We start from the raw sequence: 27,992 nt of genomic DNA on the forward strand, positions 1-27,992 counted from the left end.
TGTGTTGGGTTAATAAACAACCCAGATGAGCTTTTTCTCTGTCTGTGAATCACAACAGATTTCTCAGCTTGTTCATGAGAAGGACTGAAGGACCAGGTTTATCTCTGAAGCCAGAAGCAACAGCATATGGAAGAAGACGGGAGTGAATGCAACCTGGTGGGACATCAGGGCAAGACACAGAGAACAGATGAACAGAGAAGCAGACCCCGTTAGAAGCCCTAATATGTAGGACAGGCTTCTCTCCAACAGGCACCCTACAGTTGTGATGAACTACCAGCCCTACATCCCTCTCCAGCGCTGTCATTGGCCAAACTGGCTGGGGACAATGACATACTGTATGTAGCCCAGCACCTCTGCAGGGTGTTAGCCTGGGGAAAGCTTATAACTAATCCTGTTTTGCTCTTTTTAATTTTTACTTTTCTCCTTACCCAGTGGAGGAAGCACATCTCAGTACATTATTGTGTTCTATAGACATAGAGGTGTGGGGTAAAAGAATGGCTAACTCCAGTGGGACTTCTCTAAGTTAATAGATATTGTTAAAATGCAATAGTTATTAAGTCATTTCCCATTTCATTATTATTGTATTATTGTACATATTAAAAGGATTTATTTCTCAATCTAGATAAAAGATCTAGTGGAAATATTCAGTGGTGATTCCATGAAAATTGAAAGGAAAGGGTTGGGCATTTTGCAATGTGAATTGCCTGACAGAATAAGTGAGAATGGAATATAGAATACTGTCAGTGACATGCTGTTTGTTCCTGAATTACAATGCAACATGTTAAGCGCATCAGCTTTGGATGATAAAGGTAGATTTTGAAAATGGACAGTGTACAGTAGTGAAAGATTGTGATATGTATTTTCAAGCAGTTAAATCTAATGGTGCCAATAAATCGAGTCTGAAGATGAACATGAACAGATCAAGACAGTGGAAGCTCAGAGAGAAGATGGCAGCAGCGTGGAGCTGTCGCATTGTTGCTTTGCACACAGAGATTCAAAAGTAATTGTTGTTGTTATTTACTCATTAAGTCATGTCCGACTCTTTGTGACCCCCTGGACCAGAGCACACCAGGCCCTCCTGTCTTCCACTGCCTCCTGGAGTTTGGTCAAATTCATGTTGGCCGCTTCGATGACACTGTCCAACCATCTCGTCCTTTGTTGTTTCCTTCTCCTCTTGTCCTCACACTTTTCCAACATCAGGGTCTTTTCCAGGAAGTCTTCTCTTCTGATGAGATGCCCAAAGTATTGGAGCCTCAGCTTCAGGATCTGTCCTTCCAGTGAGCACTCAGGGTTGCTTTCCTTCAAAATGAATAAGTTTGTTCTCCTTGCAGTCCAGGGGACTCTCAAGAGTCTCCTCCAGCACCACAATTCAAAAGCATAAATTCTTCGGCAGTCAGCCTTCTTTATGGTCCAGCTCTCACCTCCATATATCACTACTCCCATTTCTTTAAGAACTTGCCATAGTTTGCTATGGAACACACAGTCAAAGGCGTTTGCATAGTCAATGAAGCAGAAGCAGTTGTTTTTCTGGAACTTTCTGGCTTTCTCCATGATCCAGCACATGTTAGCAATCTGGTCTCTAGTTTCTCTGCCCCTTCAAAATCCAGCTTGTACTTCTGGGAGTTCTTGGTCCACACACTGCTGAAGCCTACCTTGTAGGTTTTTGAGCATAACCTTCCTAGCATGTGAAATGAGTGCAATTTTACGGCAGTTGGAGCATTCTTTGGCACTGCCTTTATTTGGAATTGGGATGCAGACTGATCTTTTCCATTCTTCTGGCCACTGCTGTACTTTTCAAACTTGCTGGCACCTTAACAGCACCTTAACAGCATCATCTTTTAAGATTTTAAATAGCTCATCTGGAATGCCATCACCTCCACCGGCCTTGTTGTTAGCCATGCTTTCTAAGGCCCACTGACTTTACTCTCCAGGATGTTTGGCTCAAGGTCAGCAACCACACTATCTGGGTTGTCTGGGACATCCAGATCTTTCTGGTATAATTCCTCTGTGTATTCTTGCCACCTCTTCTTGATGTCTTCTGCTTCTGTGAGGTCCCTACCATTTTTGTCCTTTATCAAGTCCATCATTGCACAAAATGTTCCTTTCATATCTCCAATTTTCTTGAACAGATCTCTGGTTTTTCTATTGTTTTCCTCTATTTCTTTGCACTATTCATTCAAGAAAGCCCTCTTGTCTCTCCTTGCTATTCTTTCGAAGTCTGCATTCAATTTTATGTAACTTTCTTTATCTCTCTTGCATTTTGCTTCCCTTTTCTTCTCTGCTATTTGTAAGGCCTTGTTGGAGAGCCACTTTGCATTCTTGCATTTCCTTTACTTTGGGAGGGTTTTTGTTGCTGCCTCCTGTATAATGTTACAAGACTCCATCCATAGTTCTTCAGGCACTCTGTTCACCAAATCTAGTTCCTTAAATCTGTTCTTCACTTCCAGTGTGTATTCATAAGGGATTTAGTTTAGATTATACCTGAGTGGCCCAGTGGTTTTTCCTACTTTCTTCAGTTTAAGCTTGAGTTTTGCTATAAGAAGCTGATGATCAGAGCCACAATCAGCTCCAGGTCTTGTTTTTGCTGACTGTATAGAGCTTCTCCATCTTTGGCTTCAGAGAATATAATCAATCTGATTTCGGTATTGCCCATCTGGTGATTTCCATGTGTAGAGTCGCCTCTTGTGTTGCTGGAAAAGAGTGTTTGTGATGACCAGCTTGTTCTCTTGACAAAACTCTATTAGCCTTTGCCCTGCTTCGTTTTGAACTCCAAGGCCAAACTTACCTGTTGTTCCTTTTATCTCTTGACTCCCTACTTTAGCATTCCAATCCCCTATAATGACAAAAACATCTTTCTTTGGTGTCCGTTCTAGAAGGTGTTGTAGGTCTTCATAGAATTAGTCAATTTCTGTCTCCTCAGCATTGGTGGTTGGTGCATAAACATGGATGACTAATGTTGAAAGGTCTGCCTTGGATTCGTATTAAAATCATTCTATCATTTTTGAGATTGTATCCCAGTACAGCTTTTCTCACTCTTTTGTTGACTATAAGGGCTACTCCATTCCTTCTATGGGATTCTTGCCCACAATAGTAGATATGATAATCATCTGAGTTGAATTCTCCCATTCCTGTCCATATTAGTTCACTGATGCCCAGGATGTTGATGTTTATTCTTGCCATCTCCTATTTGACCATATCAAGGTTACCAAGGTTCATAGATCTTACATTCCAGGTTCCTGTGCAGTATTTTTCTTTGCAGCATTGGACTTTCCTTTGACTTCCAGGTGTGTCTGCAGCTGAGTGTCCTTTCAGCTTTGGCCCAACCACTTCATTAGCTCTGGAGCTACTTGTCCTTGTCCTCCGCTCTTCCTCAGTAGCATGTTGGACGCCTTCCGACCTGAGGGTCCCATTCTAGTGTCATATCTTTTAGCCTTTTATTTCTGTCCATGGAGTTTTCTTGGCAAAGATACTGGTGGCTTGCCAGTTCCTGCTCCAGGTGGATTTAGTCAGAACTTTCCGCTATGACGTATCCGTCTTGGCTGTCCCTGCACAGCGTAGCCCATAGCTTCTTTGAATTACTCAAGCCCCTTCACCACAACAAGGCAGCAATCCATGAAGGGGTCAAAAGTAATTCTAGAGATCCAAAACTAAAAATCTGCTGCAAGTATCAAGATAAAACCAGATGATGCAACCAAACAGAATCAGGTGCATAAACTGTATCATGGAAAAAGGTGTTAAGCCCTCCTGCCAAGAACTGAGAGAAGCACCTGAATGCTGGATCTGATACACAATGACATGTGTCTTGGAGTTTTACAGCCTCATATACTGCCTGTGACTGGGAGGGATTTTTCTGAGCTGGGGTGATTGTCAAACTATCCAGCAATAACCAGTAATTTCCTCCCCCCTCTGAATTCAAAGAGAGTCCTGCCTCTAGCTGCTGACTGCTTCTCTTTCCCTCTCTTTAGTCTGCTGGAAATCAGTGTTTATGGTTGATCTGTTCATAACTCTAAGTAAAGAAATATTTTCTTTTTTTTTCTCCTATTAATGTCTCAGACTTTAAGTGCTAGCTAATGAGAAAGGGGCGGACTCTGGGGAACCTGTAACTACTCTCCTTTGTGAGTTTCGGTACTTCTACTGCGTAACAAGAAGGAATTTTACCAGAAATTCAAAACTCTGTAAGAACAAAGTGCTGTAGAAGTTAGCAATTAACTAGAGGAATTTGTAGGGAAGAAGGTGGCGTGGAGTAGATGTGAGGGGCATCATAAGCCTCTTTAGACTTTGCTCCTATCTTGTGTATAAAGGACATATTGTGTACCATTTCTTGACCGTTTGCCTGCAAAGAACATGTGGATGTGACCTTGAGATATTGCCCTGAATGGCTCACCTGCAGCAGGTAAGAAAACAAGTAGTGACAAGAAGCCAGGGTAGGGTGAGGGGGTCTAAACCTAAGGCCTAGAACAGCAACAGCAGCAACCAAAATGGGCTGCCTCCTTCAGCAGGCAGAGAGCCGAGGGCTGAAAGCAGGCTTTTCTAAGATGAAAACAGGATAAAAGGGGCTAAGAAATGTGGGTAGGGCTGCAGGCAGTTCCCATCATCCCTTACCATTGGCAGTGCTAGCTAAGGCCGTGCAGTGCAGGGACATTATCTACTTCTGTTACCGTATGCAGGATGTGCTGTGCAGTATTTGGAGCTGGCCCAAAAGGTTCTGTGGTGGCCTGAAGCAAAGCAGCAAAGCAATACATAGTCTGTCTCCAAAGCCAGCCATGTCATCTTGGTAACTGGGAAAGAAAATCCCGTAAGGACTTCTCTCCATTCCAGTAAGTAAAAATGCAACTAGCAGTGATCTAACTAATAATTCCCTGATTTCATGTCACTCCAGTTTTGCCGCCTGAGGTGGCTGCCTCGCTCTGCCTAATGGCAGGGCTGGTCTTGACGGGGCTTCACCAATTATAGCAATACCAGGACAAACTCTATGACCGTTATGATAGTTGCCATATCAAGACTTTGGCTTTTCTCTGTGAGAGTCCACTGCGCTGGTGAGGTATAGCTTCCTTGTAGTATGCCTGCAAAGGAAGTGCCATGTAACTCCCTGCCTGCAATGACAATTGCCAGCAATATTTGACTGAGAGCCACGGCTCCTCGCAACCAAGAGTTGGGTGCCAGCCCTGTGACTCTATGCCTCTTTGTTTGTCAGGCAACAATGCTCTCTTCTGGAAGACAGAGCCCAGTCCAGTGTGTGGACCTATGGGGGGGGGGGAAATATCTTGCAGGTACCGTGTTATTCCTGCTGCCCAAGCTCGGTAGATACTCAGCATAACCCAGATGCTTATCTTGGGAAAGCTGGGCCTTCCTTTATCTTCTGCAGAACGAGGGCTCTGAGATTTCCTCCTAGCCCCGAACAACAGACATTGGGAGCTTCTGCTTTATTCCTGGTAGTCTACCTGCCATGGTGCTTCTGCTCTCTTCTGTGCACCCCTCTCTTCACTCTGCTCTCCTACAATTCTGGAGCAGAAAACACCAGGCAGAAATCACAGTGTGTGCAAGCACAGCAGCAGCAACAGAGGCAGAACTACGGTGGGAAGCAGAAAAATACGATGCTAGGGAGCTGGCTTTGGGCACCAGATTTTCTTAGGGCCAGAATCAAACGTTTGCAATACTGCACAGCAAAGAGATTCACTGTAGGTTAGCTGCAAACAGCCATGAACCCACTTATAACACAGCTCCTGTTTTAACATTATTACTCATGTTAAAAAGGGGACACCACCAACCAGCCAGTGCTAGGAAGCTTCCCAGCTCCTGACAGTGCAGGGGTCTCAGGGCAGAAGCTGCTCTCCTAGGGTATCTTCACTGTCGTTGTTTTCAAAGACCAAAGCAACCCAGTGCCAAGCTCCCTGCTTTCATCTTCTGTTTTGGAATTACTTAGCCCTAGTTGTGCCATCGTTAGTGACCAGAATCTTCTGCCAGGACCAATCAAGAATTCCAAATGGCAGGGGGATGATGATCCAGAGCATTCATCGGTTCTTCGAACCCTTCCTCTGTGTCCCGTAAAAACTAGACACAAGCTCTATCATGTTTTTTTTAAAAAGTGTGGATTGGGTGCCATTTTTAAATTGCAGTAGGGCTTGCAGATTATGCTGAAACCGGAGTTGGAGCCGCTGTGAATTCCACCTGGTTTTCCATGTGTGTGTAGTTTTGGCCTAGGAGAAGGAGGTTGGGAACCTTAATTTTTAAAAATACCATAGATGTGTGATTTTAAATCGAACCCATTTAGAACAGAGCTTATTATGGGGCAAATGTAAACGTAGATAAGCCCTAAGATAGCCTGCTGCAAGAAATACTTGCCTTTTGTTGGATGGTAGGGTGGAGATTTCTTTCTGCTTCTGCCACATTTGTTGACTAGGGCCAGGGATAAATTCGTGGGTTGCTACTAGTTTTTCTGCCAACCACTTGACTTACAGAGGGGAACTCTGAAGCCCAAAGGGAGAAGGGTGGATAACCAGTGCATCTTTCTTCATAGCTCTGCAGAGGATCCCTGGCCCTAAAGCTTACCTGTTCCCCACTGTCTGTACTATGAATCGTCCAGACCCCCCTCAGAGACTGATTGAAAGCATGGGGAAGTATGAACTGGACCCTCATCCTTCCTTGCCTTGGCAGAACTTCCACCCAGGCTTGGATGAAGAGCAAAAATCAGGTAAAGAAAACTTAAGCACTGAGCAATACTGCTGTACACGAGAAATTGCACCATTTCTTTCTTTGTTATCTCATTTATTTTAAGTTTCTTTTAAATACCTGCTTCTAAAAAACATCTTTTTTCAAGGTGGTTTACAAGAGAAAAATCACCTACCCAAAAAAACTTCACATAGAAAAAAAAATCAAATAAAACAAATCATAGCACAAAAAACAACAACAGAAGTCAAGGAGAAGCATAGTGGATCTTCCTGGAGAATGTTGTCCACAATGGGTGCCACCACTGAGAAGGTCTGGTTCCTGGTGCCTAGTATAAATTTCATGAAGGGAGTCCAGACAGCAGAGCTTCTGATGCTGAGGATTTCAAAGAATGGAAAGGTTCATCTGGGTGGAGGCAGTCTATAAGAAAACCTACCTTAAGTTCCTCCTTCTGTACAGAGAGCCCAGTCTAGTATTAAATGTCACCTCTACCTCTTCCTGTAAGAGATTTAACATGGTTACTTTCACACACACCCTTTTCCCCAGTGGTACCTACAGAACAGTAAATTCTTGGGACTTAAGGATACTGGAATATGAAACCAGGCATGTGAAACTCACAGTTTCCACCTTCTTTTTCAATGAAAAGGCAACACAATTGAAGAATTGCAAATCCTGCTCAAATTCCAAAGAGGATAGTGATTGTCTGTACAAAAAGGGTCCGTTTATTTTCCTTGTGATACGGGGCCTTTTCGAACAATGTAAACATCTTTTATTCAATAACTGTAGTCTAATTGTGTTGAAACTCTTTTGTCAGATGGGATTCAGACTTCTTCCCTTAAGAAAGCATTTCTATGGTGTGGTGTTATGTGAGCTCTAGGTTATGTTTTAGCTTGGGGAGGGGGAAACCTCTCCTTGCAACAGCTAGAGAGCTTGTTAGGTATTGAGACTGTTGTGCAGAATATGCTTATGACTGCTGCAAAAATATCATGAGCTCCTGTTGAATGCTGCCTTTTATATCAATATGAGAACCACTAATTCCTCCCTGCTTGCTCCCATATCTATGCCATTCTGTGACTTTGAAGAATGCTTTAGAAAGTTGCATGCTTTTCTCCTATACAAATCTAATGTGTATAATCATAAAGACATACACAAGCAGGGCTTTATTACTAAGATGCCTTGACATTTTGTTAATAATTGGACTTTAAATACCTTGCAACAAGTACTGAAAGGCATTCTTTTTACTGGAGATGTACAACATTAGTAAACTCAGCTTGCAAGCATGAATAATTGCCCAGCTGCCAGTGGGAAGATTCTTGTTGCCCGGCCCACTGATGTTGAAGAGGTCTGTGAAAAGGGACCTAGGAATGTCAAGTAGGAGTGCTGAGAAGCTGCTTTTGAGCAGGAGTGGGACAAGCAAGGTGCTGTTTCCTTTGATTAGACATCTTGCCTCCACCTCCCCTTTGCTCATGGCATGAATCAAACAACGGAAGACATGGAGCCCTTCAGATTTTAAGAGAGCATTTTTTTTTGCCCCATGAATTAAAAATACTGTTCCGATTATTGCTGTGGTAAACTGCTTCCTCTATGCCGGAGAGAAGGGGTTCCAAGGTTTTTCAAGCATTGACAGCAATGCATGCATGAGTGCACACATGCACAGACATGCACATACACATACAATGTACAGCTGCATGGCACTGCAGGCATGTTATTACTCAACAGAGCAAATCAACATTTTACAAGGCAATTTTAAAAACGGGGACAGCCCAAACAGAAAATTATAACTTTGAAACTATGCTTCATATCATCACCACATTTGGTATTGGCATAGCAGACAGTCTTCTCTTGATCTGTGCCCAGATTGGGAAGGTTTGGACAAAGGATTTTCAAGTTATTGTTTTTTTAAAGTAAAACTGTCTTAACCCACTCCATGGAGAAATAGGAGTAAACATCCCCAGATTTAAAATAGCTTATAAATTGAAAAGGACAATATGATTGGCCCCACTCACTTATTTTATTTGGAAAGAATCCAGGCTGCAGAGGCTGAAATATTGATCCTCAAAAAAAGCCTTTAAAAAGGGAAAAACAATGACTTTGTTATAAACAGAGCATGTGTGGAGCAGACTTACCAGTTCAAGCTTTGCAAAGGAGATACATTGTTGCAGCTGTGTGGGTGGTGGAAGGCTGTAGGGCAGTGATGGCAAACCTTTTTAAGCCTGAGTGCCCAAACTGGGGGGAAAAAAACAGTGGGTGACAGGTGGTGGCCGCAGAACTGGAAGTGGTGTTGGTGGAACCGAAAGTGGCGGTGGAAGGGGGAATCCTTGGCATAGAGGTGCCTTGAGACCCCACTCTGGATCCACCCCTAGTGCCAGCTGCTCCAGATCCTGGCCCGCCGCCTGTTGAAGCGCCAGCACCATGACTGCAGCCACCTCCTCAGATTTGGCTGTGAGGGGGGGGGAGTAGCAATCTGGCAACTTATGGCTCACGTACTCGCAGAGAGGGCTCTGTGTGCCAGCCGTGACATGTGTGCCATAGGTTCGCCATCGCTACTGTAGGGCAACAAGAAGTCACAGAAAAAGACAGGTTTTCTTTAAAGTGGTGATTCCAAACCTTGGGTCTCCAGATGTTCTTGGACTAAAACTCTCAGAAGCTGCAGTACCCAGGATTTCTGGGAGTTGTAATCTATCTACATCTGAGGACCCAAGGTTGGGAACCACTGCTTTAAAGAGTTAAAAAAAAATTCTCTGGGCAGCTTCAAAAGCCAACTTAAGACCTGGCTATTCAGACAGGGCTTCCCTCCAGTCACCACATAATATCTTATGATTTCCATCTTGAAAGATTGTTAATCTCTGTAAATAATGGTATAACTATCTTATATGATAATTGTTTTTATATTCTTTGTTGTGAGCTGCCCAGAGTAGACTGTGTCTAGATAGGTTACATATACTGTAAGATAAAGTAAATAAATAAATAAATAAATAAAGTAATAAAGTAATAAATAAAGTAATAAAGTAATAAAGTAATAAAGTAATAAAGTAATAAAGTAATAAAGTAATGGAGTGTATTTCCAGAGAATTAGCATACAAATTTATAAGGCATATACAGAGTACTTTTGCATTACAGAAGCACAGAGCAGTTGTGTTTGTCCCAGCCCTCAGTGCTTTCAGTAAACATTTTCTCAGGATTTCTGAAACCAGGCTCTTGCCACCCATCTTCAAAGGGAAAATCAGCCCCAGATCTAGGGCAATCTGAATCAGGACCCAACTGAATTTTCTTCCTGGTCAAAGAGGGATTTAAGCTTACAAAGGTATTTTATGTCTGACTGTAACAACATTTTAAAAGGTATTTTTAAAAAAAATACATTTTTGGCAATTAAAAACACCCTTCCAAAGATATTATGTACCATCACCTCACTTCTGATATGTGGTGACTATATGAGTTAATGACCTCCAAAATATCATCTCATCAACAGCTCTGTTGAGATCTTGCAGACCCCTACCATCTCATGTAAGGTTGCTTTTTCTCCCTCCTGCCGCTCCCCCTAGCAATATTGTCTTTTCCAGTAAGTTCTAATCAGGTCCTGCAAACTAAAAGCTGTGGCTTCTTTTATTGAGACAATTTGACTCATGTTAGGTCTTCCTTTCTTTCTACTGCTTCTCCACTTTTCCCAGCAAAAGTGTCTCTCTTCTCTCTCTCTCTCTCTCTCTCTCTCTTTTGGTCTGTCCTGTGTTCTGTTTATATATGCATGGTAGGATAGCCTCAGTTTACTAATCTTTGCTCTAGTGAGAGTTCAGGCATGACTTGATTGAGCACCCACTTATGAGCCTTTCTGGCTAGCTGTGATATCTTTAAATGTCTCTTTCAACACCACATTTCAATTTCATTGATTTTTGACCTTATCTTTCTTTCACATAATATGGATGATTTTGATCTTCATTTCATTGACAATCTTTGCTAATTCTCAACCCACTGTTCTTTTTTTTATTCAAAAGGCAAGGAGATAGCTTTCGGAAAATATGTACAAAACATGTTCATAGGGCTTTTAGTCTGACACAGCTTTTCTTCTTCAGTTAGCCAGCCTACACCTAGGAAATGGTTTGGAAACAGGAACACACCTTTCTAGTCTGCATTTTGCAGAGTGGCATATCTGTTGCACTCATACTTTTGCTTCATCATTTCATTGAGTCCAGAACATTTTGCCATACAATTACATCCCAGCTGTTTTTGGTTCTGTCCTCTTCCACCAACATACAGATCATGTGATCTGCTTCTGGAATCCTCTAACACTGGCTAATTCCACATGAGGGAAGTTTCTGTTGGAATGTGTGTGTAGTGTATGTATATGTAAACTTCAATTTTAAAATGCCAGGAAATTCAGTTCTTCACAACAGACTACAAAAAAACCCCTCTGGTTTATGGATATGGGGTATTATGCTTTTGTATCCCCTGTCCAAAAAGCCAGGAAATGGCGCAATCCTGCTGCACAATATCGTACCCACATTGCCAGCAGGAAGACAGATTCCAGGCTTTACATAACAAAAGGCAGCTTGAAGGTTGGCAACTCCAATGGCAGCTGTCAATACAGTCTACAGGATGTCCTCTTGTGCGGACTGCCATTCACACATGTCAGAAAACAGCCCTGACATTTTTTTTTTTTTTTGTATTTGTATGAAGTGGTTAATTGATGAAAAAATGAACCAGCTTCTGGGACTTTCCCTTGCTTTAGTGTTTCATTGTGAACAGTAGTGAGCACAAGAGGGTATCCTGTATAGATCTTCTTGACTGCTGCCATTAGTGATGTCAACATTCAGGTTGCCCTTTGATATGTAAAACTTGGCATCCTTTTTCCTGCTGGCAATGTGGGCATGATATTGTGCAGTGATACCGGGCCATTTGCTGGAGTTTTGAATTCTCAATACAGAAGCACAATATCCCACATTCATAAACCGGAGGGGCTTTTAAAAAAAGAACCATATCCTATCTAAAGAGTAGCTTGTTACAGTGACACAGTCCTGGACCCTTTGTGCACGGCAGGAGAGGAAGCTGAACATGTTCCATATGCATTGTCTCCGACACATATTTGGTATCACCTGGCAGGACAAAGTCCCAAATAGAATAGTCCTAGATCGAGCTGGAATTTTTAGCATGTATACATTACTGAAACAGTGACGTCTACATTGGCTCAGGCATGTCGTGAGAATGGCTGACGGTCAGATTACAAAATATCTCCTGTATGGAGAATTAGTGCAGGGAAATCGCTCCAGAGGGAGACCACAGCTGTGATATAAGGACATCTGCAAGTGGGATCTGAAGGATTTAGGAATGGACCTCAGCAGATGGGAAACGGAGGCAGGTGGTGCAGCATGGCCTCTCCCAATTTGAAGAGACCCTTGTCCAGCAGGCCGAGGCAAAGAGGCAGTCCCGAAACCAGCAAAATCAGGGAGCTGGACAGGGGACAAGATTGTATTTGTCTTCAGTGTGGAAGGGATTATCAATCCCGAACGGACCTTCTCAGCCACACTAGACACTGTTCCAAGCCCTCTATTCAGAGCACGTCACCATAGTATCTCAAGACTGAAGAATGCCCAATCTAATCTAATCTAGAGTGACAGGGTGATTTACATCTTTGGCAGAGCCAGGAAATGTAACTATTTTTTGGAACAAAATTCTCAGAAATCCTCAGCCAGCATTGTCAAAAAAAGGAATGCCAGAGGCTGAAAAGAGTATCCTAGCAAACTACAGCCATATGATCCTCCATATTCTTTCATTTGTGGTCTTCACTGCCTGCAGGACCACAAGAAGATAGAGTGCTGCCTTATGCCTCGTCAGAAAGTTTGCCCATTTTAGCCCGGCATAGTTTACTGTGACTAGCTCTTCCAAATCTCATGTGCCATCTCTTACTAGATGCTTCTCTCCCCCCCCCCCCCCAGTAGTGAAGGCACACCTGTCTGACCAATACACCTGTATTACTTCTATACGGAAGATTCCCAACTTTTATGGCTTCTTCGCTGGTTCTTTCCCCGGAAATGGCCCTCTTTCTTTCACCCACTTTTTACGAATATTCAGACAATGGCATAACTAGGTGGTTGAATTTCAAAGTAGTCTGCTTTTTCGGGCCTGCTACATGGTGTTTTTTGTTGTAACAAAACACAGGTACAACAAGATCCTGCCTACAATGGACTGGCCGAGTGCCATGTGTTACTTTTAATTACATGCTTCCTCTTTGCAGGCTCAGTATGTGATACAACTTCCTAATGAGGCAATTAGTAATAATAGTCTACTAATTGCTCCCACATAGCTTCCCTTAAATGCCCCAATATCAATTTCTGTTTCTGAGGTGCTGAATAGGTGTTTTATAATATATAATATTAGAACTGCTGGAAAGGAACCTTATGGATCATTGAGTAGGAGGCTTAAACTACTGATATCCATTTCCTTTCTTTTTCCTCCTGAAAATAGTAAAGTAATGTTATTTCCTCTTTGGAAATTTGAAAAAAAAATCCTAATGAGAAATCAATAATTAATCTCCCACTATCACTGGAATAGAAACTGATATCAGGGCCATGACATAGATCTGTTTGTAAGGCTTTTGACAAATTATGCATCAGTAATCCACACCCAAGTTCCTTAGGAAGCAAAAAATGAACGGGGTTGGGGAATCTTTAATTAACAGTTAAAGATTTAGCAGGATTTTTTGCTAAGTGAGATTGACTTAGAGTTTGAAAAAAAAAATAGATTTTTGGACAGCTTCTAAAATCCTACAGCTACAGTGCCCATAGGGACTGGGATTTGTAGTAAACAAAAAGTTTTCTAAACTGGAGGCTTATACTCAAATAGTATAAGATGGTCTGAATATGTGAAGCAGTCTTTGGAGACCACCTCCATTTTAGTGCTACTTCCAACAAATTACATTGGAAGCAATCTTTCAACCGAGAGAGAAAGAGAGAGAGAGAGAGAGAGAGAGAGAGAGAGATCATTTAATTTTGTTCATTGAATTTTCCAGTATATAGGTTATGCTTGGACTGTGTGTATAAAATTTCTGCTTTCTCACTTTCATTTGTTGTGAGTACCCTCACAATTTTGATATTGTTGCTTAGTAACAGTGTCAGTAAAGAGTCCACCAATCATCTTACTTTCCACAGGATTGCCATTTGCTACCTTCTGCTCTTGTGCGTTTAATTGTCTACCAGTAGCAGCAAATACTAATAACTATTTACATGTTTTGAAAAGCTTTAAATGTTGACTTCTTCACATCAGGTTGCTATCAAAACTGCAAACACAAGCTGGGCCAATTTTTTTCTGGTCATTTGGCAACTCTGCAGGACAGATTCTCCCACAAGCAATCCAGCGGCAAGGGGTGGACCGAACTGTTTTTTATAATGTATCCATACACACACTGGCAAAAAAAGGTTCCCTCAAATAATGTATATTTAAGGTATAAGAACATAAATAGAGTTATGCAGTACTCAAGGTGCAGGAAGCCAGATTTCGGCTGAATATCAGGAAAAACGTCCTAATTATTAGAGAAGTTTGACAGTGGAACCAATTATCTCAGGAGGTGGAGAGGTCTTCAACCTCCTGAGAGGCGTTCAAGAGAAAGTTAGACAACCACCTGACAGATATGCTTTACCTTGAATTCCTGCATGAAGCAGGGGGTTGGTTTCGTGGCCTTAGAGGCCCCTTCCAGCTTAATTATTCTGTGCTTCTGTGGTGGCTCAGGCAGAAGGGCTAGATAGTTCAGCTTTCTGTTCAGACAGTGGCCAGCAAGCTGTTTATGGGAAGCACACAAGCAGGGCATGAGCAGAATTGCATTCACTTGCTCGTGATACCCAACAACATAAAGTGAAGGGAAGAGAAAAGGCAAAACAGTAAAGTGTTAGGCGATGCATCTAGGTGTCCGTTCCAGCCACAATTCCCTGACGGACAGTAGATGAGGCTGGGAAGAGGAAGCCACTCTGTTCATGCGTAGCAAAACTGACAGCAGCCATTGCCTCAGTTGTGGGATGTAGTGGCAGGGATTAAAAACGTTCCTGGCATGGCTGTGGCTTGTGCTTCTGACAGAAGGGCCCCGGCTGGCTCCCGAAGGAGAGGAAGGGCTTCCTGCTATGCCTGCCTCTCAGAGTGAAGAAGACAACCTTGTGGCATCTAAGGCAGGAAAGAGACTTGTCCTCTTGATTGTATCACGATGAGAGAAATCTGAGCTGTTTTTGTCCAAGAACAAAAATAACAGAGAAAAGATCCTCCTAATGCAAGCAAGATGAAGGAAATATTCCCATGTGGTTACTTTAGGTCTGGACAGATGCTGGCTCATGGCTCCTGCAAGAGCTAGCACAGTCATTATGCTAATTGTGGATACACTGGAACTTTTGTTTCCAATCATAAAACATGTGGGTCATTTTGACCGGATGTGGCACTTAGTGTATGCAGTGACTCAGCCTTTCAACCATGATTGTTCTTCTTTCAGGACAGCAATCTTTCGCACATTTTTCTTGGGAATGGGTCCTTTTCAATTTAGAGGAAACATTTGATGGCCAAATGATACATTACAGATGACATGTCATTCTAGCTGAGATCCCGTTAATGTTTCAGAGGCATGATTCCAGAAGACCTTCGTGGAACCAAGGTCTTTTCCCCCCCAGAAGACCAATCAATCACAACAAAAAGCAAACTGATTTGCATACTACAGGAAGTAGGAAGAACTCCTGCTCTGACAATCAGAAGCTTTCAGCACTTCAGGGATTTCTTCTTCTAATTATATGTACTTTGACCATGGCAGAAAGTACACATTTGCAGGTAACCCACAGCTGAGCTTTTTACTGCAGGTTATCTGCAAACTGCAGTGAAACCACTTGAAAGACAGGCTATTTTAAAGTGTGCATTTCTCACAGCTGGATGGCAGTGGCAGCTGAGGAGCATCTTGGCAGCAGTGATGGTGGCAGGATGTTTCTGTGCCCATCAAAGGTGCTGGCACTGTCACAATCACCACTGCTGCCGTTGCATCCCCAGCCACCCACTGACAAGCAGCCTCCCCAGCCATCAAATACACTGACACGACTGCTGCTGCCACACTCCTAGTCATTGCTGTCCAGCCACACACCAAACAAGCCCAGGTGACTGCAGAGGGAGCCCACCTGAGGTTTAAACTGATGTGCATTGGGTGCCATTTTAAACTGTGGTGAGGTTTGTGTCATGTGGAGCAATGAAAGACACTTCGCAGTCCCCCCAGTTTCTTTCTGGGTGTGAAGCTGCAGCCCCAGAGTAAATGAATAGGCATGAGATTGGACCGCACAAGGTAGGTGTGACAGGGCCATCTTGTAGATTAACAAAACATCATCATCATCATCATCATCATCATCATCATCATAATCATCATCATCATCAACAACAACAACAACAACAACAACAACAACAACAACAACAACAACAACAACAACAACAACAAGAAGCCTGCTGGGATTACCACTGTCACCCAATCATTGCTCCAACATGAAATCTGAGATAAAGGCGGCAAGCATTTGAAAACAATAATCAAAATGCCTGAAGAGGATCCAGTGCATTTTTAAAGCACTAAATGAAACTTTGTCATGAATCATCAATGATTGCCCACTTATAAGAATTCAAACATCAAGATTATGTAACAGCAATAAATATATACAATCTGTTTCTAAGTACAGTAGGACCCCCATATCTGATGTAGATTGGTTCCAAGCCCCCATGAATACTAAAAACTGTGGACAATAGTGAACTATATATATAGCATGGCAAAAGAAAAAAAAATTCACATGCATTACCAGAGACAATGCTATGTATTGATGTATTCTTGAGGGCTTTCATGGCCATGATCCAATGGTTGTTGTGGGGTTTCTGGGCTGTTTGGCCATGTTCTTAAGGTTTTTCTTCCTAACATTTCGCCAGTCTTTGTGGCCAGCATCTTCAGAGAACAGGAGTCAGAACTGAGCACCGAACAGAGCATAGAGTTCTTCCTGTCCTCTGAAGATGCCGGCCACAGAGACAGGCGAAACGTTAGGAAGAAAAACTTTAAGAACATGGCCAAACAGCCTGGAAAATCCACAACAACCAACGCTATGTATTTTTCATTTACAAATATTCATAGCATGGTGTCTGGCTCTCTCTAGTGGCCAGTTTTAGTACTACAATACATACAAAAATAGTTTTTTTCTGGATTTTTTTCTTTAAATATTTTAATATTTTCAGTGGCCAGGTTTAGTACCACAATACATACAAAAATAGTTTTTTTCTGGATTTTTTTCTTTAAATATTTTAATATTTTCAGTGGCCAGGTTTAGTACTACAATACATACAAAAATAGTTTTTTTTCTGGATTTTTTCTTTAAATATTTTAATATTTTCAGACTGTGGATAATTGAAATCATGGATACTGATCCCGTGGATACTGAGGTTCTACTGTAATAAATATTATGACAGAACACATCCCATAGTGAAGGTCTCTCCTAATACAAGCAGCTGAGTCAAGAACTGTGCAGGGGGACTCAAAGCTACACTAACCTCTCTCCTACTGCCCTCAGGTCTGAGTTCAGGTGCTTGTCTTGTGTCAGAACACACTTCTGCTGCTTCCTTCTCATTTACCCATGCTGGCTTGTGGGGGGGGGGGTTGCTGAAGAACTCCTGCTCCCAATTCTGTCCATTGCTCTGCCCTGAGGTGCTCAGCATTTCTAGAATGATGATTGGCAGGGTCTTTACTGTTCCTGAGCAACCTGTGCTTGAGTGGAGAGGGAGTGGGCTTTTTCCCCCAACGTGGCTCTCCAACCTGGTGGAAGGATGCCTCTTTGCCACCACCCTCTTACCCAAAGAAAGGCCTGTTGGGGCTCAAGCTGAGCTAGAAGCCATTTTGTGTCCTTGATCTTAACTAAACCATGTTTTTTCCCCTGCTTGACTTTGCCTATATAGTATTTCTGTCACAGAGGCATCTGCCTTTTGGCTTCCATGGGGGCACTAAACTTCCCTGTTGTCAATGGAAACTTCAGTGTGAGGAAAAGCAGAATTAAAGAAGAGCGTACACAGAGCATGTCAGTGGTCTGGGGTGGCAAGCTGAACCGGCTGAGATCGCTTAATAATGCATGATTGTATTAAATGTATTACAAAAAGGAAAACAAAAAGACTAACAGGGCTGTTTCATGTGTGTTGTTCCTTGGCAGCCCTTGGTAGATGTGCAAGGGCCAGATCTGTCCTCACTGCTCTCCTCAAGGTGCCCCTCATGCTCGGCTTCTTGTACCTGTTTGTGTGTTCCCTCGATGTGCTGAGCTCTGCCTTCCAGCTGGCAGGAGGTAAGGGTCATCATGTCAGCTTGCCTCTCTGTCTGTTTCCTATTCTTTTGGAAGTGAACACATCTGAATACAATCTATCTAATTATTTTTTAAAAAATTCTTCATGGAACAACTTTCATTCTTTCTCCTCCCACCTCCCACCTGTCTATGTACCATTGTGGGGTCTGCTGCCTCCAAGCTGTTCAACAAGAGCCCAGGGCCAACAGCAGGAGTGCTGGCTTCCACTATATACTATCGCTTCAGGTCTCTTTCCTCCAGATGTGCTTTCCCAGATGGGGAATCGATAATCCTTCAGCCTCTCTTTGCCAGACAAAGCCATTTTGTCTGTAAGAAGTGCAAGGAAAACAAAAAGTCTTTTGTAGGTAGTTCAGGTGTGCTGCATCCTGTCATGCCACAGACTCCATTGATGGGTGAAACAGTCAAAAAAGAAACAGAGGCTGTTTATCCAATCCAAGAATAGGATCCATTACATGTCACAAGGAGGAAACAATTTGTTCTGCTAGGTACCAATGACCAACTCAGCCTTTATATCCAAGGAACTTGGCTACACTCCCTGGCTCTTCCCATTTTTCTAAGCTGTATTATTCAGTCCATATATGAGCTTATTGGTTCCCAAATTGACGCACAGGTGATTACAAGATTTTCGTAATGACAATCATGTTTTAATCAGCGTAAGCAATTGTTTAATGTTGCTGTTTCATACCACATTACTTTAAAATCATTTTGGTTTTGCACTTGTTTTCATTTTTAAATTATGACTTCATTTTTTAAAAAAGGGGGGTTGGATGGTGGGTAAAGGTAAAATGCGAAGACACAACAGTTTTTCAAAAATCAAAAAGGGATTGTGGCATCAGAAAATTTAGGAACCACTGGGTCTAGCTCAATGTCACATATGCAAGAGGCAAACTGGCTTCAGACCTTCAAGATCTACTCTATGTTTTATGAGAACTTCAAAGTTATAAGAGGCCCAAACATGTTGCTGCATCAAGGCTAGGACAATGTTTCTTCTCATTTAAAGGTTGGGAGTTCAATTCCCCACTGTGCCTCATTCACAGTGGCTCAACTTGATGATCCATAGACCCACTTCCTGCAATGTGGGTCTAAAATCTAAAGTAAAATATGCAACTGGTCTAGTGTCTGAAATTTTCTTCCACACTGTTCATGGAGTAGTGGAGAATACTAAAGCAGAAGGCAGATGGGTGCAAGGTACACTGTGGCTTCCAGAGCCAACTGCTTCTATGTGTCAAATTATTGAGGTGGTTCCGATCAAGCTCTGCCAACTAGTGTGGGTGTTAAATAGCAGCCCAGGGCCGTCATATCCTGAGTAGAACTGGGTGCCTTTGAGATTCCTGAGGCCAAACGTTGGTTCTGGACATCAGAACTGAGACTGCATTGCTTTCACTCAAAAAATCCACTCCTAGTTATCACTTTGTTCATTTTACTCACCTAATTTAGAAGTGAAGAAAACCACTTGGGTTTTGCTGTTGTTAAACGTGGGGGTGACGGAGAGGCGGAGGCAGAAATCTTTGCAGATCTATGGCAGTTCCTTCCAGAGAACTACCAGTAGTTCCCCCCCCCCCCCAACAATCTTTTGTCTCCTGGCAGCAGTTCTCCAAGGAAAGACACCTTTTAAAGCCTTAATAACTGAACTGCTTGACTGATGAGACAAATAAAGGAATGCATGTTACTTATTTATTTTTATTTAAAATATTTTAACCCATCTTTGTCCTTTAAAAAGGACCCATGGCAGCTTACAACAATTGAAAGACAGTATTTAATTTTGTCGCAATGATTATATATTAAAAATGATCAATGAATACTGTACAATACAAAAAAAACCCCACAAGGAACACCAAAATATATTCAATGCAATAAACAATCCATTTTTAAAACCCCACTTGGCAGCTGTTTACTCAGGGAAAGTTTTGCCTGAAGAGAAAAGTCTTTGCCCACTTATGGAAGGACAGTAAAGATGGGGCCAGTCTAGCCTCCTGTGGGAGGGAGTTCCAGAGTCTGTTAGCAGCAACGGGCCCACTCTCTTGTGTCCCCACCAAAGGCACCTGTGAAGGTGGTGGGAAAGCTCTGCCCTTATGATCTCAGCACACAGGCAGGTCTCATAAAGCAAGATGAGGTCCACGAGATACCTTGGACTCAAGTTGTTTAGGGCTTTATAGGTTAAAACCAGCACTTTGAATTGTTCCTGGAAACAGATCGGCAGCCAGTGGAGCTGCCCTTGAACTGTGAGCTGTAGGACTTCCTTGGATCAATGGCGGGAGAGGGAGGCTCAGCAGATGTCCCTTTGCTCAGATCTTTTGATAAACTCTGTTCCTCTTCAAGGTAAAGTCGCAGGGGACATTTTCAAGGACAATGCAGTCCTCTCCAATCCAGTCGCAGGACTTGTGGTGGGAATCCTTGTCACTGTTCTGGTCCAGAGTTCCAGCACTTCCAGCTCCATCATTGTCAGCATGGTCTCCTCGGGGTGTAAGTCATGTTGTCATTAATGTAATTGCTTACTGAATAACCAAACGTGCAAGCCACTTATCATAAAATAATGCCTATCTAGTGATAGCTACATAGTAAGCAAGCATGTCTTCCCTATAACTTCCTAGTGCTGGAGGTCGCTTCAGCCATTCCCATCATCATGGGTTCCAACATCGGCACCTCAGTCACCAACACCATTGTGGCACTCATGCATGCCAGTGACAGGAATGACTTTAAGAGGTGAGTGCTTCCGCTGGGCCTAGAACAGGGGCCCGACAGCCAGAACAGGAGCTGGGATAGGTGGGTGGGAGGGTGGAAAGAAACTGGACCGAAGTGGCCGGCATCTGTGAACTCTGTCAGAGAGAACAGCAGGCTGCCAACAGAGACAGATGAAGACCAGGTTAATGAGGGTTAATGTCAGCACTCAGAAACTCTAGGATGATGTCAGCAAGTGGTGGAGGCTGCTGAGCCCTACTAGAATTAATTGCGATAGTGAAGAACAAGCTCACTTCAAAAGGGGAGTGACTGGCACCTTGGAGTGATGGGGCAGGCAAAGCAGAGGGGCACATTTGGGGGTGGGAGAGCAAAGCAGAAAGAAGTTGTATGGTAATTGATATGATAGCTAGTAAAAAGGATGATTGCCCAGTTGAGGATCTCTCTTCCATTTACTGATCCTGCACTCTAGCGGCTATGTCTCATGCCCAAAATGGTTCCTCTACTCTTTGGCAGGGCCTTTGCAGGGGCCACCATTCATGACTGCTTCAACTGGCTGTCAGTGCTTGTTTTGCTGCCTCTTGAGGTGTCCAGTGGCTATTTATTTCACCTCACCAAGGCTGCAGTCGCAACTCTCAACTTCCATCCTGGACGGGATGCTCCTGAGCTCCTGAAAGTAATCACAGAACCCTTCACTACTCTCATCATCCAGGTATGTGTAACGAGACAATCAGCCGTGGTTAATTTTGTCTTTGTTGTGGGTAGAAAATTAAGTTCCTCCCTATGCTTGACTCCTTGAACATTCCACCTTATAGTCCTCTCTAGCTGGCCAATGTTATCTGCACAGCACTTTGTAGTTTGGTTCCATCGTATTGCTTCCAACTTGTGATGACTTTATGAATGAACGAACTTCACATGTCCAATCGTTAACTGCCTTGCTCAGGTCTTGCAAACTAAAGGCTGTGGCTTCTTTTAGTCAAGCCATGAATGGCCTGCCCAGACTGGCTGTTTTGAGTGTGGTCTGGATCAGGCTGCAAAGGGTCTATTGAGCTTCTGGGGAGGAGAAAATAGAACAGCACTGACAGAGGGAGAGAGGGGCAAGTTTTTTTTTTAAAAAAAAAACTCACTTCCCCTGACCCTCCTCAGACAAGCGGAAAGCACTTTATTGACAGCTGATTAGACTACAATGAGTAATTTGCTGTTCAGAGGGAAGGAGCTCACCAAATGGCACATCACTCCTCTCCATCCACCTCAACAGACTCTTGGTATTTCAGTCCACCCCAAACAAAAAACAGCAAGTCTGGACAGACCGCTCCCCTCCCTCTGTCAATGCCTTTCAATTTTTTTTCCTTCCTCCTCCTTGCTTCTCTTCCCTCATTCTCTCTCTCAAACTCTCCCTCAGAATCTGCAGCTGCTGGAAGCTATCTCTTGGCTAATGAGCATGCCAAAAAGAAGGCATGCCCTACCACTGGGCCAGAAAGGTGCACGACAGCAAAGGGGAAGGATGGATTGTTCTAAGCAGAAACACTTTCGAACGAGGTCTTCCCCCCAATCCAAACCATGCCCTCAGCAAATCATATATCATATCTATATGCCAGTGTGGACAGGCCCTAACTCTGAAAGCTGACCATCATTTGGAGTGAATGGAATCTCCTACTTTCAATAAACTTGGGGCCAAAGAGAGTGTTTTGGCTACTGGTGAAGAGGTAATGCTCAGCACGCAGTAAAGAAAAGCAGGGAAAGAAATGGAGATGCCAAGGGCTGAGGGTGGGAACGTCCTGCTTTATTTCTTTCAGGTCATGAATAGAAGATTACAGACCAGTCAACAGAGTTAAAAAAATGATACAGAGAGCTTCCAGCCAATAAGAAGCTCAGAGCAGGAGCCAAACAAGACCCTGAACATTCTAAGGAAAAGGGAGTTATTAGGGAAGATTCTATGAGTAGTACTGGTCAACTATTCGAGAACTTTTGCCTCCAGATTCAAAGTTTAGTCCCCACAAATAGCAAACAAGCAGTAGGGTGCTAAGGTTGGGAGACTGAACTGCTTTCCTGGATACACCAACATGTTACTACTTTTTTCCTTCACAGAGGATGCCACCTTCAGAACACCCTCATTTCGCGAGAGCTCCTTTTTGGTGTGAGAGATTAGGATGGATCCAGATGAGGCTACAGTTGAACTCTTACCCTCTAGTCTCATCCTTTAGTTTCAGAGCAAGATTGAACCATGCTGGTCTAGGATTTTCTAGGCCAGGGTTCTGCTTGTTCTCCACTCCTTGTGAAAAGTCTTTGGGATCCCTCTCTCCCATCGCTGATAGGGTTTTCCTTGTTTCCTACAGCTGGATAAGTCTGTGATCACAGGCATTGCCACAGGCAACGAGAGCTTGCACAACAGGAGTCTGATCCAGGTGTGGTGTGAGGCACCACCTGAGCAGGTGAGTGTTTTATCATTGGAGAGAGCGTAGGGCAGAGGGAAGATGGAAACACTGTGGGGAAGAATATGCTGGTGAGGGATACACAACAGTGCCCGGACCATCTTTGTTCTGACATTTTCGAAAACGGAAAGTGTTTACAGATCTAGACAGCCAAGGGTGCAAAGGGGGGTGGGTGTACACTGAGTTTTCCACAGACAACTAGACAGAATTCTCAACAATGTCAGTGTTGCTTCATGTGGCATCAGCCGGCTTTTAACGGATCAGAATGAGTGAAAGTGATAGAGAACTGCTGGATAGTTCAGTGGTTTAGGCATCTGGCTGAGGAGCCAAAGGTTGGGAGATCAATTCCCCACTTGGCTTCTTGATAGGAGCTGGACTCAATCATCCATAAGGTCCTTTCCAGCTCTGCAGTTCTAAGATGATGATAATGACTTATTATAGTCATACATTTCCTACCCTTTAGATAAAAATAAATCCGGGCAGATTAACAACATTCAATTAAGATAATGTCATGAGAATGAAAAGAAAATTGTAACATTAAAAAACTCACAATATTATCAGAATTTTTTTTAACATGGAAGATATTTCCAGCAAAACATGAGGATGAGAGCTCGGTCGTGCTGTTGTTCACCAACAGCAGGCATTGAGAGGCATGTCTGCTTTTAACGTAGGAGATATCATGTGGCGATTATGACTGGTAGGTGTTGAGCTGTATCATGTATAAACATGGTCAGACCCCTTTAAAGCCATTATAAATAGTTAGCCATCACTGCATTGGGTGGAAATAAATCCCATCGTTTACAATATGTTGCATGAGGATGTAACTCTTTTTCATCTAGAAAAGAGGGTGAAAAACCATCTCCACATTGAGCATTATTTTCCATACTACTGTGAAGTCAATTTAGCACCTAAAGAGAACATGGCTTGATTTTTCAGTCTCCTCCTTTCTCTTTTCAGATTTCTTCCACAGGGACTAGAGGTAGATTCCTGAATTGCAGCTCCCCTGCCCAGTGCCACCTAGGAGCATCTGGGAACCTCAGCAGTGCCATGCAACAAAAATGTAAGAATTTAGGCAGCAAAACTCTGCAAGACACAGCAGCTAGAAATGGGCCACTCCTATTGTGAAGGCAGTGAAGGAAGCATCAGATAAAGGGTTGGTACCCGGACCCTCTCCGCACTTCACATTGACTTCTATTCTTTTATTCAGGCAATCACCTGTTTGTAGACACTTACCTGCCAGACCTGGCTGTGGGCCTTGTGTTGCTGGCCAGCTCATTGACTGTGCTGTGTACCTGCCTTATCATGCTAGTCAAGCTACTCAGCTCTGTGCTCAAAGGCCAGGTGGCCAGGTCTATCCAGAAGGTCATCAACACAGGTAGGCAAACTAAGACAGATACTTGCCCCTGATGGCATTGGTGGAGGTGATTTTTTGACTGAAAAAGCCCTGGATTCTAGTGGAACCTCTGAACTTCAGACCTCCTCAGGGGCCCCAACTAGGTTCCTGTGGCGAAATCCGAGTGGAGAAGTCAGCCTGGCCTCCTTGTTCTTTCTGACCTTTGTGCTGCTTTCGGCAGATCTGCCATCGCCATTTGGCTGGGTCACAGGTTACTTCGCCATGCTTGTTGGTGCAGGAATGACCTTTGTGGTACAGAGCAGCTCCGTCTTCACATCTGCAATCACCCCACTCATTGGTGAGTCAGCAGTTATCCCCCTTCTTTAGGGAAGCAGATGCCCTGGGGCAGGAGGCTATTCTGTGTGGGTATACGTGTATGAAAGGAAGCAAAAGCAACCAGAGTCATAGTCTGTATCTGCCCCAGGAGGAAATGCCAAGCTGTCAGGCCTGAGAAAGAGTCCTATAAGTTATACCTCTCACAGCCAGCGTGATATGAATTGGAACGATGATCCTGCGATTCTTGGTTGTAGTAGCCAATCCAGGATACCTATGAAGTACAAGCATTTAGAATGAAAGATCACAGTGTACCCCTAATCCTTGATCAACACGTGAATGTTGATGGCACCATGATAGGAAACACAGCTGTCCCTAGACGTCCAGGGATAGAAGATGATACAAATCACTGCAGCTGAAAGAAACTTTGGTTACTGCAGTGATTGGAAAAATTATGTTTGGACTAGAACTCCCAGCAGCATGCCAGGTGAGGATTTCATAAATCCAGAACAAGTTGAAGGCGCTCACCTCCAGGCAGCTTCCCACTCATGTGCGGGTCTGAGGGTTGACCATGGTGTTGTCAGAAAGGAAGATGCTTTCTTGACTACGATCTCTTCTTCTTTGTGTGGCAGGCCTTGGGGCAATTAGCCTAGAACGTGCTTATCCACTCACTCTTGGCTCAAACCTTGGAACCACAACCACTGCTATCCTAGCAGCCCTGGCCAGTCCAGGAGAGAAACTGGCCCCTGCTTTCCAGGTAAGGCCAACAACTCTCTCTCTCTCTCCCTATTCAGGTGAGTTGGGATTCATTTACAAAAGCAACGCTCCTCAGCTAAAGATGCGTACCTTTAATTTACACCACAAAACATGCTTGGTCAAATGCCTCAATACCAGGAAGTCCAGGCTACTTCAGTAAGAAGTACAAGTGGGAGAGAGAGAGAGAGAGAGAGAGACGCAAGAAAAGAAACAAGGGGGAAAGGGCCCTGTGTATGCACACACACATGATATACTTCTACATTCCCTATTCAGCAGTCTGGAGCCGTTGGCCCTCCAGATCTTGCTGGACTGGAAATCCTACAGTTTGTCACCGTTGGCTATGCTGACTTGGGGTTGATGAGAGTTGTAGTCCAGCAAATGCCCTCACCCAACTGACACTCTTCAGCCGAGTGAATCACTCCTTCCCAAAATTGCGTCACTGATGGTTCCTCTGTTTCTGCCTTCCCTCCTCAGATTGCACTCTGCCATTTCTTCTTCAACATCTCCGGCATCCTGTTGTGGTATCCTCTGCCTTGCACCCGCCTCCCTATCGCGATGGCCAGAGCACTAGGGGAGCAGACTGCTAAATATCGCTGGTTTGCAGTCTTCTATCTGCTCGTCTGCTTCCTGTTGTTGCCATCTCTGGTTTTTGGACTCTCCATGGCAGGATGGCGGGTGCTGGTGGGCATAGGAGCCCCCTTCTTGAGCTTCCTGGCTTGTGTGGTCTTGGTCAAGTTCATGCAGTTGCGAAGCCCTAGCCGGCTGCCCCAGTGGCTTCGGAACTGGGACTTCCTGCCACATTGGATGCATTCCCTGCGCCCCATAGACAGACTGATCGTCAGGGTGATGTGGTGTTGTGCTAACTGCCGATTAGGCGGCCAAGATGAAGACTGCGACCTGTCTCCTCAGCTGAAAGCCAGGACAGGCCTGCACAATCCTTCTCTCAACTTCTTGGAGGAATTATCTCTGCCACCGAGGATGTCTCCACCTTGTCTGAAGTCACTGCCAATGCAGGGTGCTACTCGCCTGTAATGTATGTGGGGGAAACCCAATTTCCCTTGTTGCCTAAAGATGGAGCTTTCTTAGCATAAAAGGAATGATGAAGTTGACCTCTGAGGGCAAGAAGGTACATCTGCTACTGTGCCAGCTTGCAGCTAGTGGCTGCTGTGCATGACCCACAACTGTAGCACTGCTGTGGGTGCCTCTCTGTCCCAGCTATTGTGCGCTCATATGCCTCTGTGCACAGTGGCTCCAGAAGACTGCAAACCAGCACGGGAAGTGCGTCTATAACTGTGTGTGACACTGAGTTTATTCTTGTGCATGATGTGCATCAATGCAGGGGAGCTAAAGACCTGTCGAAATGAGTGTCTTCATGCACAGTGATGGCATATGTGCCCTGAGCAATCACTGAGTAATATTTGAGCTCCCAGTGCTTTGTACTGAGGTGGCAGGGAAGTTATTTCTATAACTGTACTTGGGATTCTCCCGAGTGCTCTCACAGGAATAACTTCTCCTGAGTGGTATTTTACAGAATACTGTATATGACATATTGGCAACATGAAGCATAACTAAGCAATGCTGTCCAGAAAGAACTTGCCACTCTTTTATCCTAACAATATGGTAGGATTGACACTATTGCCTTCTAATGTGGTTGGACTGCAGTTCCCATCATCCCCAGCCATGAGCCATGCTGCTTGGGGCTGATGGGAGACAGGGGACTAACAACGTCTGGAAGACCCATTCTGTGGTATTTTGTTAACAACCTCTTACCTATGAAGCTTCAAGCGGACAAGAGTGGCCCAGCAAGCTTAGTAGTTCACCACTCGGGTCTTCAATGAGCCAATTCACAATTTACTAAAATAAAAATTAAACAATCCCTTGCTGTGTCTTTGCTGATACTGAAGAAAGATTCACTAGCACAGGACTGGGATAGGAGAAGGCAGGAGTGCTTCTTTTTCAGACAGACTGCAAACGGAAGTTTAGTGGTTCAAATGAGAATCCAGACTGTGGGGGAAAATGTGGCTTCCATTATTCATAAAATGGGGCATGGGGTTATTTTTGTTCCCTTACCAGCTCAACCAGAGTAGAGCAGAGTGTTCCAATGCCAATCTATAGCTAGCAGCCAGTGGAGGCTAATTAAAATGTCTGCCCATAAAACAGAAGTGTTTTATTCCTGTGTATTTTTGGAACCCAGGAGCTCCTTTATTATTCAAGAGAATTGGAACACTTAAGAAAATACTCTTTCAGAAGGGATGAACCTGACACATTGGCAGGTTCTCTGCTGGGGACTGTCAATTCATAGGAACATCAAAATGCTTCCCCCCCCCCCTTCTCTGAAGCTTGTCCTGTCCTGTCTTTAAAAAAATATACACTTTATGGCAGTAGTGGGAATGTTTGTTAGTTGTTGCTTAAGATGCTTCTAATTATTTTGCACTTCACTTAATAAACATATTTTCACTGAAGAATTAGAGCTGT

The 27,992-nt window shown here is 43.7% G+C and overlaps 1 protein-coding gene across 4 annotated transcripts; it reads left to right on the forward strand.

The window, feature by feature from the left end:
* Positions 1-80: 80 nt before the first annotated feature.
* SLC34A1 (solute carrier family 34 member 1) lies at positions 81-27,982 on the forward strand. Of its 4 annotated transcripts, XM_072989908.2 has the most exons (13): positions 3,883-4,393; positions 4,668-4,817; positions 6,518-6,691; positions 17,841-17,969; positions 20,307-20,450; positions 20,579-20,690; positions 21,180-21,375; positions 23,000-23,095; positions 24,053-24,155; positions 24,303-24,470; positions 24,670-24,786; positions 25,394-25,518; positions 25,992-27,982. In XM_072989908.2, exons 3-13 carry the CDS (start codon positions 6,571-6,573, stop codon positions 26,547-26,549), a joined length of 1,869 nt encoding a protein of 622 aa, XP_072846009.2. In that variant the 5' UTR covers positions 3,883-4,393; positions 4,668-4,817; positions 6,518-6,570; the 3' UTR covers positions 26,550-27,982. The 4 variants fall into 4 exon arrangements, with proteins under 4 accessions (XP_072846008.2, XP_072846010.2, XP_072846009.2 ...); XM_072989907.2 differs by lacking the exons at positions 3,883-4,393; positions 4,668-4,817 and adding an exon at positions 81-335; XM_020790401.3 differs by lacking the exon at positions 4,668-4,817.
* The last annotated feature ends 10 nt before the right edge of the window (positions 27,983-27,992 follow it).

This window comes from Pogona vitticeps, chromosome 2, assembly GCF_051106095.1.
Source record: "Pogona vitticeps strain Pit_001003342236 chromosome 2, PviZW2.1, whole genome shotgun sequence".
Classification (NCBI taxonomy): Eukaryota; Metazoa; Chordata; class Lepidosauria; order Squamata; family Agamidae; genus Pogona; species Pogona vitticeps.

Bases quoted from the DNA above. Each gene is read 5' to 3' on its own strand.
- SLC34A1 (XM_072989907.2), top strand. From the start codon at position 266: ATGAACTACCAGCCCTACATCCCTCTCCAGCGCTGTCATTGGCCAAAC. The intron at 6,692-17,840 runs GTAAAGAAAACT...GTTCCTTGGCAG, and splicing joins GGATGAAGAGCAAAAATCAG to CCCTTGGTAGATGTGCAAGG. The intron at 21,376-22,999 runs GTATGTGTAACG...TGTTTCCTACAG, and splicing joins TCACTACTCTCATCATCCAG to CTGGATAAGTCTGTGATCAC.